We start from the raw sequence: 14,806 nt of genomic DNA, 5'->3' as shown, positions 1-14,806 counted from the left end.
GTTGGGCTTCACCATTCTGCCAGTACTCCATGCCCTTGATTGACTTTGGAGGCCTTTTGGCAAACATCCTACGTGTAGTGCAGTAATCAGCTGCTTTTCATCTTTAATGCTTGACGTGTTGAAAAAAGTAAGGTGCTTGCGCTTATGATGAGGCAAGAACAAGGCCGCTATATTGTTGTAATGCCTTTTCTAAATGCTAAGGCCTTTCGGTGCTTTTCGTGTTTGTGAGCGGCCAAAGCTATGCTCCGCCTGGATCGGAGCATTGTTTTGACCACTCAGGATCGTGAAAAGCGCAGAAAGGCGTTAGCATTGGGAAAACGCATTGCTACAAAATGCTGTCCAAGGCAGGGTTTTGGCATATCCCTTGCGATTTCTCTATAACACAGGGTGTAGATTCTAATCCGAGAAGGTTGTATAGTACTCTTCTATACCTGTGACCACAAATACACACATGATGCTTTGAGCCATGTCTCTGTGATATTGCAGTGCCCCTAAACTTGTGGAAGTGTCGCCCTACAATGATTAGCCATTTGCTTGTCAAAAATGTTGCTTCTCAGTATCACTGCCAAAGTAACTTGTACAGTACCAGCATGGCTTCATAGACAACTAAAAAAAATAAACAGAAAAGTCATGGCATTTCAGAAGATATCTTGAAATTCAAGAAAAAAAGAGAGAAATTTAAATTGTGGTCCTTTGTTGTTATTTTTCTTACTCATGGGGCTTTTATCAGTTCATTAAAGCTTGAGTACTGTTGCTTATAAAATGTTTTATTTTACATAGTGTATAAAGCTTGTTTTTAAAATGTGGCCCATAACACAGTAGCCATTTGTTATAGCGAAGTACAGGAAACTAACTTACTAGAATTTTGTTAAATGCAGAGAGGCCCTAAAAGAGTCATGGTAGCATGGTATGTACACTCCAGCAGTGCAGGAGCTTGCAACACTTATATTGAATCAAAGCCACACTCAGTGGCAGTGGCATGACAGTTGCAAAACTCTGCTGATGTCTGATCAGTTGCCTCATTTGTCAATTATCGTTGCATGAAAATAGTCTGTCCCGAGGAGCTGCCATAATGTGCCAAAGTGACTTTCACAGAATTCTTTGGCCCAGAACATGATAGAAAAAATGAAAAGGTTACTGTATGTTTTTCACCGGGTGGTCTCGCGCAGATTTGCCTCTCTGTACTAAGTGGATGCGTTCACCACTCCACTTTGAATAACTTGAGTCTAGAATGCATTCACAGCAGTTGGGACTACAAAAACTTGGGAGAACTCGGTACCTTTAATAAATTGATTTTATATATAACACTGTATTGTATAATGCACTGCAATAAGGTTAAATTTATCTTTTGCATGAACAGATTTTTCTGTGCTGTGCTATAGTTGCTTTAACTGTACAAACGCATGCTGCGAAAACTGCTGTACAAGTTTGATTTACAAAGTATCAACATTTTTACACTTGCATGGCCTAGATCCTCATTGTGAGCACTGTATGTTAGTTCTGTAGGTTTTATAGAGTTTCACTCTGAAATCACCAGAGGCAAATCTGGTGCTAGTGCCTCCATGAAGTGTCGGATGTGGTGGTAAAGCCAGCACTCGAATCATGGGTTGTATGCAAATTTTTCTGGTTAGTGAGTCTGGTGGAGTGTTCTTGTGGCCGTTTTGTTAGGCTTATGCTCAATTTGTTCACTTGCTTTGATTACATTAAAGAAAGAAAAAAATGATTAACCTGTCTGTACAAACCAGTTAGCAGCTCCAATTTAATAGTTTGGGCCGAGGGCATGATGCATTTGGGCATCAAGAAACAAATAAGCCGCAGTGTTTTCCCAACAAAGCCATTTCAGTGTGTAAAAAAATCATGTATTGCCTTCGATTCCCACAGTTATTGCAGCACCAGGTTTCCCTCTAGTAATAATGGCATGCAGCTCTTTGCTTGAAAGGAGCGCTGTAAGACATGCACGTTGCGCAAAGCATTCATGATGTCCTACTGCCTAAATCAAACGGTGTCACCCCTGCAAGAGAACTTTAGAAGTTGCTGCTTTTTTGCTGCTCATGTTGTCCCAAGCTAAAATAAAATTGTCACCACTGCATTTTGGATTTTTTTCTCTGTCCTGATGCATGCTCAAGACATGGTGGACAATGTGTGTGCACAACATGTTTTTCTCTGTAGCATGTCTTGGCATGCTCCATCATGTAAAAAGCATATCGCATCATCTTATTTCATTGTGTATACGAGGCATAAGCAACAATTTTGTCCTGGCTACTATAGTTTAGAGGCAAACAGAGGGTGTGTCAATGACACTTCCTCAGATTTAAACATGGGGACACAAGATGAAGTACCTTTGGTTTCTTTCTTTATTTTTAATTTTTTTTTTGTGCTTTCTTTTTCCAGTCAGTATGCATAGCTTTGGTAGGCATTGAAAATTGTGCTATTGTCGCAATACTTCTGAGTTCTTTCACTGCTATGAATTTTCGGCAACAAGGATTACCGTATTGGTTCTAGTCCTATATTATAAATAGTTGGATACAACTGTTGCTGGAACACCCTGTATAATGAGCAGGTGGAGAAGCAGGCATGTAAAGTTGGGCCAAATGTCAAGAGTAACGAATCTTGTTTTCTCATTTTTGGAGTATGTCTTGCTACTTGGTTAGGTTTGTTTAGCTGAACAAAACCAACAAGAATTGCATACTGCTATATAGGAGGAACGTGTAGTTGGAGAAATAAAATTAGTGAATGCCTTATTTGTGTTAGTATGGTCAAGTATTGGTTGCAAGGTACTGTACAATGGTAATATGCAATAGATACACTTGCTAGGAAAACAAGGCTAAATTTATTACTACATTCTATCCTGCGAGACATACCTCGGCTTCTGATTTCAGTTATTGCTTGGCTGTGGAACTTCTGAGAAGGCTTCATTTTATTTTATTTTTTCATAAATGTTGCATTACATAATGCCAAGGATATAGGTAACTTTACAAATTCTTCACTACCACTGTGGTAATCCAGTGGTACCACAGCAGAAGCTGCTCTTGAAGTTACTGCATTCATTGTTCGTATGTATTAAGGTTCCTAATATATTCTGCAACAAATTATCTTATTTGAGTGCATAAAGGACAAGACATAGCCTAATGCACTTTTTAAAAGACTGAATGTTGAAGAAACTTTGAAAAATTGGAACACCATTTCATGTACAAGAGAATGTATATTTCAAGGCGTATGTAATGCCAAAACAAAGTAGAGCAGTGTTCCTAAAGATGTACTATAGCACTCAATAATGCTCAACACTGTTGCGATTACTGGTAGCACCCTGTTTACAAAAAAAAAAAAAAAGGCATTTGTCATTTTTTATTATCGATAGAACTGGCAGGTGTATGCTCACGTCACAATTCATATTGAGTGAAATGGTACATGGGATGTATTCTATGACAATCACTTCAGCGATACTATCACCTTCGCATGACATAGTGCTAGACCAGCCAATTAGCGCATGCCTGACGGCGATACTATCACCAAAGTGATCATCGCTGAATACGTCCCCATGTCTATTGTAAGTTCACTCATGCGCCCAAGTTTTTGTACAGCACAGTTTTTACGAAAAGTATCAAAGCCACTTTGCTGATTGATGAGATCCGCTCTCGGGCCTTGTGGCAAGGCTCCTGTAGCAAGCCTCGTACTCCAGAGTTCAAATGATCAAGAGCTGCTGCCCCTTTCAGCCTCTTGAGGCCTTGAAGTGACAAAAGTTGGAGACACGCTGCACAATAGCGCATGTGACCGAACGAATGACTAACCAGCGAGCACATTCAGTTTCCATGTTAAAATAGGCTTAGCAGCCACCTTTCCATACATATCATCTGTCTCCTGCTTTTCAGGGGTCCCAATTCACACGTTGCTAGGTTCAGTCACATGTGCAGTGGGTTAGTAACATCTGACAGACACTGTATTCTGTACTGTTTAGGGTGCAAGCTATTTCATAGGACACCTGAATGTTCAAAATTGTACAGGTACTGAGCAATTTTGTGCACTATCTTTTCAGGACATCAAATCTGTTTGTGCATAGTTATGCAACGCTACTGATACAAAATTAGATGTAGTATAGCTGGAGGGAGGCCCTGCTATCAGAGAACTGCAAAGTAAGCAGTAAATAAAATTCCCTCCATGGTTCCTTTATTCATGTGGACAGTGCAGAGCTTGGAGAATTATCAGCACAACCAATGCAGGCTTATCGATGTCAAGACCCTACACTAAGGAGTGCCAAACGATTTCCATTGCATCTACTCACATCTACAGCATGGGCATGACAAAAGGCACTGCTAGCTGTGTAGTGCATGCTCAAAGTGTTTGTGTTGTGTGCAACGCTTCTGTCCCCGAGCTGAAAGTCTCGTATCACACATTGGACAACTAGGATACTCTTGTCATGTGGTATGCACTTTACCTGGTGGAGTACGTAGCAGGCTTCCATGCCCTTTTATTGCCTAGTGTATCATAATCGTGCTGTCTGACATCTGTATAGCTATGTTCTCATCTCAGTGTGTTTATTACATTCCTTGCCCCTTGTCAGGCACTTCGGCACTTTATGATAGGTTCCCGTCTCGCTTTGTTTTGGGCCTTAAATAAAGAAAGTGTGCTGTCCTATGGCGGGATTTGAACCAGAGCCCTCCAGTGCAATACAGTGCAATAGCCTGATGCTCTGTCCATTAAGCCACAGATAGATGCATGGGTCTAGTGAAGCTTGCCACTGTTTTTCTCATGCCAGCTAACATTTTCAGATGATTGGTGTATGCGTCATGTCACATAGCAACAACCTTCTTGTAGAAAGAGCATGCCAGTTTCTTTCCTTCCTTCGTGGCAGCTAGTGCTATGAGATGCTGTGTGAATGTGACATAGCACTACCTTTTAGGTGGGTCTGGTTTACACGGTACGTTACCTTTGGGATCAGTCCAGGATATCAGTGATGTCAGAGTACAACCAATGGGGCGACATGGCATTGTCATTGTGCAATTGTCATCAATATCGGACTGTCATCATTATGCTATTATTTCCATCATACCATCCTCATCAAGACTTTCTTGACGCCATCATCTTGCTGTCGTTGCACACAATTGCTTGCCTTACACTAGAGCGCCTCGATAGCAGCCCTGCCATTCAAGGTGGTGACACCCTGTGAGCAGCCCCGCGACGACAACGATGGCGACCCAGATACGGCTCAACGTGTCTCTTAATGTAACTGGTTTTAGAATAAAACTTCTACATCTGGGCAAATGCTATGGGATATCGGGATGTCATAGTTCTGCCAGAGATAGTACTTCAGCCTGGAACAATGAATTTCCATTTTTCAAGAAGCCTAGACTAATTTGACAGAGCAAAAGCAGGTGAACTGTGAGTGGATTTCAGCTAGCATGGCATACATTCAAGGGTCAAGTAGAGCTAATTTCAACTGCTTGCAATTTCTGCAACGGCACAGATATACGGTGGGTGTACCTTGGGTGTACCACAATGGCAAACGTATCACCACCATTAATGCCAAGAAGCGGTACTATTGAGGCACCCTGCCTTGCACAGATATTTTGTGCCATCTAGTAAGACTTTGCAGAACCCCAAATGAGGATAGGATAGCTACCTGCAAAGTGTTTCGCATAACATTAATTCTTACAGTGCATGAGGTGTACATAATGTTCAGGAAGTGACTGTAGTGAGGGGGCCCTTCACTGTAGCCATAACACTGTATTGACGGGTAACAGCAGCCGATACAGAACCTGTATAGTAGCAAACTTTTCCGTCTGGTTCCATGGTGCCGTAGAAAAGCATCGGTCTCGTGATGTGGGGTCCTAGGTTCATCACTCCTTGATTGCTACATTAGTTTACATAAACACTCGTGCTGGAGATGGCTGGCTTGGAAAAGTGTTGACACAATTTTCAGTGTATCCATATAGACATTACAGGGAAAGACATATTTTGGAATTCCTCGCACCTTTCAACAAAAAAAGAAAGGGTGCTCAGTGTTCATGTTTCAGGGTGATGGTTCAGACTGATGGAAAGTAGGCTCTATTGTATTTTACGCTAGGTCTTGATGGAAAGCTGGCCCAAATAAGTTTTTTTTACACTTGGTTTGTTATCTGCAATGAAAAAAAAAATTTGTTTCACTGTCAATTATTCATTGCAAAATTGACTTTGCAATAGTGCTGCCAATTAAGCGACTGTAATTTTGAAAGCTTACCAAAACTTTGTTGGTTGAGAAATTCAATCTTAAGTGATATTTAGAGTTGGCGCCGTGCTATCATCTTACCACTTTACCTCAAGAATGCTTCCTTGAAAAGGGTTTTCTATATGGCGGCATGTTCTTGACTCCTCGTGTATGCTCCGAAATATCTTGAAATGAAGGCTAGTCCATGTTACACAAACCGCACACTTCATAGTTCCTTGATGCTCAGAAAATACAAAAACGTGTATCATGCAACACATTATGGATTTCTTCATTGGAAATTGACTGGATGCGCATGTTTCATATTGGTTACGCACCCACCTGGACATGCTCTGCTGTTTACCCCTGTTTCATAGTTGTTCGAAACTCTGGAAAGAATTCACCTTTAATGAAGCTTGTTTCAGCAGCTTTCATTGGCAAAGTAGGAATTGGGCATTGTAATAGCCTGTGGCATTAAAGTTGCATGTGGTTTATTTAATGGTACAAGAAAAAAAAACATTCTTTTTTTATTTGGAAACCAGTGAAGGTTTAAATACCGTATATACTCGTGTAAGGGCCGCCCTCGTGTAAGGGCCGCACCCCAACTTTGAAAGCGGATATTTCGAAAAAAAAAAAACAAAAGTTCAAAATGTCCCGCCAGAAAAGTGTAGTTAGTTCATTTACAGCCAGATGGCGCTGCACGCTTTTCCGCTTTTATTCTACTTCCGCCGACGCGCCGACCACGCTGTTGACAGCGCGCCGCCATATTTGCCTTGTGCGGCCTCTTTGTTGGCATCGTTCCTAGCATCGTGTCGATACGTTGGCAGCGCGACTTCAGATCGGTGTCGTCGGTGTCACTTTGTTGGTTGTAGTGAACCCTGCAGAAGCCAGCGCACGTGACGGACGATGGGCCGGCATCTGAGATCATTCACTGCAGCATTTAAGCTGCAAGTGATTGACTATGCCGAGGAGCACGGGAAGCGGGAAGCTGGACGAAAGTACGACGTCGATGAGAAGCGCGTGCGTTACTGGATGAATCAGAAAGATGCCCTCGCCGCTACTAACAGGAGCCGAAAGGCGTTTCGCGGGAAAAAGTGCAAGTACCCGCAACTCGAAAGCGAGCTCGTCAACTACGTCGTCGACACACGAAGGGACGGCTACGCCGTATCGACTGACATGATACGCGTCAAAGCCCTCAGCATCGCTCGCCACATGGAAATACCCCCGGCACAATTCAAGGCAAGTCGGGGCTGGGCTACGCGGTTTATGAACCGTAACCAGCTTTCTATTCGGCGCCGAACGACGATTTGCCAAAAACTGCCGCGCGAGTACGAAGACCACGTCATTAAGTTTCATCGCTTCGTGAATGCTCTCAGGAGGGAGCATGAATACGACCTGTCCCAAATTGGGAATGCGGACCAGACACCTGTGTGGTTCGATGCACCGGAAAGCACCACAGTGGATTTAAAAGGTGCGAAAAGTGTGTCTGTGCGCACGACTGGTGCAGAACGCCAAAGGTGCACTGTGATGTTGTGCATCACGGCAGACGGCAGGAGGCTTCCGCCGTACGTCGTATTTAAAAGGAAGACTCTCCCAAAAGAGAAGTTCCCTCAGGGAATCGTCGTACGTGCGCAAGAGAAGGGCTGGATGTCCGAGGAACTGGTCGTTGACTGGATTAAGACCGTCTGGGCAAACAGACCTGGAGGGCTGTTACAACGGAAAGCCCTCCTTGTTTTGGACAGCTTTAGGGGCCACTTGACCGACCGCGTCAAGAACCGAGTTGCCGCAACTCGTACGGACTTGGCCGTCATTCCCGGTGGCCTGACGAGTGTGCTGCAGCCGCTCGACGTATGCGTCAACAGACCATTCAAAGTGGAATTTCGCCGATGTTACTCTGAATGGATGGCTGGAGGCGTCCACGAGAAGACCCCTACAGGACGGCTGAAGCGGGCGTCGCTCCAACAGGTGTGTGAATGGATTTTGAATGCGTGGCGTGCCATGTCAGTAGAAGTAGTTGCTAAAAGCTTCAAGGTAACGGGAATTTCGAACTCCATGAACGGCACCGAAGATGACCGTCTCTGGGAAGACGCGGACGCCGAGGCGAGCTCCTCCGAGAACGAGGACAGCGAAATGGAATCCGAATAAAAACATTTCTGGCATGTCATTTGTGACTCTTGCACTCTGCTACTGTTGCATAAACAGTACAGACCTTTGGCCTGTACTGCCTGTACTAAATCGGCCTGATTCGTGTAAGGGCCGCACCTAGCAAAATTTTCGAAGAAAAAGTGCGGCCCTTACACGAGTATATACGGTAACATTTAGGAAAATTGTTTGAATACTGAAATACATAGAAGTGACTTGGAGATGGCCCTCCACAAGGTTTACTGGCTTTCCTGGCAGCTGCTTTTTTAATGTGAAAGTGTGAGCTGCACATGGTTGAAAGAGGTGATACAAAGCTACACTGACATACATTTGATGGCTAACTCTGTTTAATGCATTATATTTCACAATACAAACACTCTTGCTTCTATCTCAAGTGCTCTAGTACATTATGTAGGAAAGGAAATGATGAAGAGCACCAGCTGTGTTCAACCAAATGGCTTAAAGTGGCCCTGAAACACATTTTGAACAAAATAAAAGAAGATATTGGCAATCTGTTAATGATGCTTCTGTGAACCTGTGAACCAAATAATACTGCATTGCATTCAGCAAGGAATTTACAGTCTCTTATCAAAAGCAGTGAATTCGCTTGCTCTTGCTTCCACTATATCATCATGCAGCGTCATTGCAAGCAGCTGGACCCACATCTATTCGCTGATTTCGTGACCCTGAGAACATTCTTAGTAATGCAGTTATTGCCCATTTAAGGTAAATAACTGAAAACTATACATGTCTGCAATCTCAAAACAACAGAACTATTCCATCTTTGCACTGCTTGTGTACACACAATAGGTGCACGTTGCTGTGCCTGTTTTGCATGGCCTCCGAGAAATTAAAGTGTACCGTAGCTACTGCGGCTGCTCAAGCCATCTTACCACCAAGATGTTCAACTTTTGGGAGGGGCCAGTGGGTCATTGCTACGTTGTGTCCCTTTTCCGTCTCCTCTGTGTAAAGCGCACTACTGGAAATGAAACGAGAAAGATAGCTGCTCATCAGTCTGATAACCATGTCTAACTTCACTTGCGCTTGAAGGATTTGAAACATATTTACAGCAAAAGACTCGTGAAGCGACATAATAGTGATGTTATTCTGTAATTAATTTAAAAAGTGCTTCAAGCCCCTTTAGGACTGTGCGATTTGCTTGTACTCATTCTGGCTCTTCACACGTGCTGTCTCTCACACTCAGCAGATGCTTTAAAATGCCATTCTATTTTAAAAATTTTTTGTGTGCCACACATGGCATTTATTTGCCTTAGACAGAAATGGAGTAATTTAGAACTGAGATCAGACAATAGGCATGAAATTTATAGTATTTCAGATTTTAAAACCTCTTTCCATGTTGCTGGCATGTACTGTTAGCATACATTCAGATATCAGCTAGTCAGAAACCGCCATAATGCATTGTTGAGTTTTTATGTTTGCCTGGATTTGTAGCCATGGCTTAATTCAAGCCCTAGTACATACATTTGGAACTTCACCATGCTTAGAAACTGGCAACAGAGTGACTGCAAGCCACAGTTTGTGTAGTTATGCATAACTGGAGTTTTGATCAGGGTTCTGCTTGCTTGCATTTAAATTTGTACAGATAACGCATTTCCACAGTACTTTCAATGAGTTCTACTCAGATTAAGTGCCATCCTGAGTAATGTGGTGGGAATAATTATCGCATTGATTCAATTGCAGTGATAGTTCATGGAAAGACACTTTCTCCTTATGGTTATTTCGCTCATGGCAGCAATCTTGTTTCTTGTACTTACTTGTCAACACTTTGATCGACACAGCAATGTACCACTTGAGGGATGGTAAACAAACACATCAGTTTGTTTTCTGCCACACTCTACACAGATGTAACACATACCTTGTGATTCATTTTCGGTCTTGTGAAGATATAGCACACCGAGATTGATGTGCAAGTACACTTGGCATTCATGAAGAGAGTGTATTTAATAGACAATTGTGTTCATATGACATGTTTGTTATGCAAGGCTATAGGCACTGTCTAGTTGTCATTTGGTTGTATATATATAATAATACCTTTCTTTCTTACAAAATAATGTGTGGTTGCTGCTGTACCTTGCATGTTAGCTTGCTTTTCATGATCTACAAGTTGTAACTCACACACTGACTAGTGATTTCATGTCTCGTCTTTCAGGATGATGGCACTTCCAAAGCCAAGTGTGGAGTGGCAGAAGTGGGCCAGGGGCCAGTGAATATGCTGAGCCTGACAGTGTCAAGTCTGCAACAGGCAGGCCTGCCCACAGTGACAGTGTTCCCGGCCGGGCAAGGCCCCGTCGTCCAGTCGGCGCCCCTGCTCAACTATGGAACCCTGCCCTCTGTGAGCCCCCCACAGCTGGTCATGGGCATGATGCCATCCCTGGGTCTGCTGGGCATGCCCATGCACAATGTTGTCACAGCGCAGCCACAGCCCATCACTGTGCTGCAGGAACGATGTCCAACCATACAACAAACCCAGCAGCATCTGCAACCTCAGCTGCAGCCACAGCCTCAGCTGCAGCCTCAACTGCAGCCACAGCCTCAACGGCAGCCACAGCCTCAATTGCAGCCACAGCCTCAACTGCAGCCACAGCCTCAACTGCAGCGTCAACTTCAGCTGCAGCCACAGCGTCAACTACAGCCGCAACCTCAACTACAGCCACAGCCTCAGCTGCAGCCACAACCTCAGCTGCAGCCACAGCCTCAGCTGCAGTCGCAGCCTCAGCTACAGCCTCAGTTCCAACTACAGCCTCAAGTGCAGTCGCACTTTCAACTCCAGCTTCAGCCACAGTTACAGCCACATTTACAGCCGCAGACACAGCCCCAGTTGCAATCACAGTTGCATCCACAGGTTGATTCACGGCTAACATCACAGCCATCTCCACCACTACCATCACCACGACAGATGGCGTCAGACCACCACAAGCTCATTACAGCTATGGCACCCATAGAACCTTCACAACAATCAATGGTAATGCAGCATGGTGGTACAACAAATGCTGAAGATAGCTCAGATGTAGAGCTTGATGCTCCAGTAATGTGTTTTGAGGCTGAAAGAGAACTGTCAGCGGAGGAGTGCAAGACAGGGTTCCTCAATGACGAAGTGGAATTTACAACAGCAACAACAGCCGAGGCCAATCTATCGGCCAGCGAAGATGAGGCAGATGAGCAGTTGCGAAGGCCTGGCAGTCTGGGCTTTCCAGCACACATGGACATGGATGTGCCAGCGTTTGCAAATGTGGATGTGCCAGTGTCTTCAGAAAATGACTGTACACATGCGCACAGTGTTGGGGTGCAGAGCCTCTCTGTGGAAGCAGGCGAAAGCAGCCCATCAGTGTCATCCACCGTTCCCATCCAAGCAGGACCGACCCATGAAGTGAGTCGGGCACATTTTGAGTGGGCTGCTTATGGAACTGAACAGGAAGGCCACATATCGTCCAGCACAGGGACAGGTGACGACCCCGGCTGTGCTGCTTCAGTGGACTCAAGCCAGCTGCAGCCGAGGCAGCATGAGTGTGCCGGTGAAGAGACCCTGGTGGGGGAAGGACAGCCTTCAATGGGGGGGACGAGCAGTAGTGGGGATTCAGGAGTGGAGTCCAGTCATGAGTTGCAGCGGACAAACATGACCTGTGTGGAGTCATTAGAGAGTGATGTCAGCAGTGTTACTAAGCAGAAGGCCAAGAAGGACCCGAAGCGTAGAAGGCGGGAACTGCTTTTCCTTACCCAGGATGAGTTTAGAGATGACTCGGCTGGTGAGTTGACAAGTGGTGTAGGTGACTGCACAATGTGCATTTTTTTAATGCCTCTAGTAATCAAAATTCCTCTTCATACAGTTAGACAGCTGTGTAGTTTTCAGTTTTACCAGTTTTAAAATGTCACTTAAGGAGATTACAAGGGGTTTCTCGTCCCTTTTAGTAATGTGGTGAATTCAGCCCATCTCCACATACAGTGTAATGTTTCATGTGGAATGGAGGGCTGTGATTGCATTAACAACGAAAAAAAAGGGGGGGAAGGTAGGTGAGAGAAACATAGTGCTGACTTCACACAATAATTTTTCCCTGCTGTATATCGTTTTGCAAGGGAAACTATAAGAAAAAAGAATACTTCAAAAATATTGCAAAGTATTCAAGAACTAACATGCATTTTAAGGTACCTTGACTAGCCATGTCGCAACACCACTCACTGATTCCGGACTAACACATTGTGAACCCGCATGAACTCTCTCTCTCTTGCTTCTATAGTGACTCCCATGTGAGTTTGTCATTATGTCATCGCAAGATATGAGTTTCAATGAACTTCATGTTTAATGGTTCTTTGTTTGCATGTTTCTCATCTTCATCTTTTGTGTGTGTGTGTGTGCTGTTGGAATACTTATAATGTATTACCAACAAGCCCGAGCTCTAGCGCTTCTACTCACCGACATAGCTTCCTCCATTAGGCATATAACTCTAACTTTATTTATTTCAAAAATTAGTTATCTGTGTAATTTTTAGTTGTAGCAACACGGCGGTGTCAGCCTCTATTGTAGCTACTAGTTTACCTGGACAGGTACACCTGATTGTAGTAAATGTTCTTTCAACTCATTGTGCTTATGAACTATTTTCCTAGTCGACGAATATGGATGTAATCCACATTGTTGATTCACATTATGATTCACATTATGCAGTTGTAATACACTAGACTTCCGTTAATTCAACTCTGATTAGTTCGATTTTTTTTTTATTATTCAATTCTGCCTGAAGATCCCGACCAGCACCCGTGCATCTTTACAAGCCCAAACTTTCGTTATTTCAATCTTAAAATTGGTCTTTGCCAGATAATTCAAACATGAGCAGTCAGCATGCACCTGCCTGACTAATAGCGACCCCTTAAGTGGTAGCGTTTGTCTCGGTGGAGCTTTGGGGCAGTGAATGCATTGAGCACGTTATCTCCCATAGAAAACGCCCTTTTTCAGGCTGCTGTCAGAAATGTTTCAAGCAATAACCATAGCTCACAATGTCTGATAACAGTATTTGCCCGATTCTAACACGTGCTTTTTCTTTTTTCTTCTGTTTCCTTTTGTCAGAAAAGTTGGGCCAAGAATTGCTAGTGCAGTGAAATCAGATACAAAACCGAAACTACTTTAACGGTATTCATATGCTCTATCACGTTTTGCAGCGAAGCTGACTTTAGAGAACTGACCACTGCCATTGTACATCACATTATTAAACCCTTGGCCATTTTCCTGCTAATAAATCAGGTGCACATTTGGATTTCTGCTTTGTTTAGCCCTTTGCAGTCAAAGCCTTTGCCCAATTTGCAGTATTTCCAGTCAAAAGTCATTCTGCATATTTCGCGTGCCATGCAGAAAGAAAATGCTCTGGTACACAAACATGTTAGGGGATTTATTTGAGGAAGATGTCTCGGTACCTTTGGCTGTCAGCGGTACTTGAGCACAGTGTGGTAAGCAACTGTTCTTGCATTGAATCCACTCTTGCGATTTTTTTTATCGCTCACCGATTCACTTCTTTATGGTTCTTCTATACGCTCATTGGTAAAAGACAACTGAAAATAACCAAGCTCACCGTGAAGATTGGAAAAAACAACTTTTGAGCCAGGATTACTAGTAACTGTGAAGGGTATATTCTTGACGCTTTGAAAAGATGTGTACGCAGTACTGCCAACTCTAGGAAAATTTCTCTGAATTTAGGACTCTTGTGTTATTCATGAAATAGGGAATTTCGGCTAAATCTAGGGAAACAATTAACTAAGAGGGAAGCACTGCTGCGACCCCATAACAACCAATATCTGGAGCCACTGCTGTAAAGGCGTGTTTTCAGTAACCACAAGCTACCATCACATTACCATGCGAAGCATGACTTATCGCACTGCAGTTTAGTTAACGCATCACACCAAGCAAACTACAGGGTGTGGATGTCCTGGGCTGTTTACCAAAGCACTGATTTGCACTATTGCTCTTGTGCTGTGGATATCCGAGCACTTTGAAAGAAATTTTGATTTGTCACCTGCGAAACTTTCGTATGCCGCAACACCGAAGAAAGCAGCAAGGCAAATATCGGTGTAAGCTGACAGATACATACTATACTGCCGAGAACGACAAGGTGGTTTTGGCACTGAGCAGCAGACTAGTACATGACAAAGAAGCAAAATTTATCCCGCATCTTTTAAGTTGGTTTCTTGAAGTGGCACACTGCACTGGCACTGTTACATTCTGTAAGAGAGGTCGAGTGTCCATCTTCAATAGAATCCCCAAAAGGTTCTGTGAAAGTCTTGTTTTGCATGTTGAGAAAACTATAAGTTTGTTGACATATTCTCTGGTGAATTACTTAAGACTAGGCTGTGTTCTTCAACTAACTTGCACTGCAACATAATTTCTGCTTTAGTCCAATAAAATTTTATTTAAATATTTCAAATTGAGATTAGAAATAAACATGAACTTCGAAGTCTATTTACATAACAGAATATTTTTGTATG

The 14,806-nt window shown here is 43.4% G+C and overlaps 1 protein-coding gene across 4 annotated transcripts in view; it reads left to right on the top strand.

Moving 5' to 3' along the window:
- Positions 1–14,806, top strand: part of LOC139059346 (methyl-CpG-binding domain protein 5-like) — a 65,169-nt gene that overhangs the window by 39,139 nt on the left and 11,224 nt on the right. For all 4 annotated transcript variants that reach the window (XM_070537634.1, XM_070537631.1, XM_070537632.1 and 1 more), the window contains one exon: positions 10,491–12,084. In XM_070537634.1, the coding sequence (XP_070393735.1) occupies positions 10,491–12,084 (1,594 nt within the window). The remainder of the gene's footprint in view (positions 1–10,490; positions 12,085–14,806) is intronic.

This window comes from Dermacentor albipictus, chromosome 4 (assembly GCF_038994185.2).
Source record: "Dermacentor albipictus isolate Rhodes 1998 colony chromosome 4, USDA_Dalb.pri_finalv2, whole genome shotgun sequence".
Taxonomy (NCBI): Eukaryota; Metazoa; Arthropoda; class Arachnida; order Ixodida; family Ixodidae; genus Dermacentor; species Dermacentor albipictus.
Note: the sequence above shows the minus strand (reverse complement) of the source record. Positions and strands in the feature narration are given on the sequence as shown.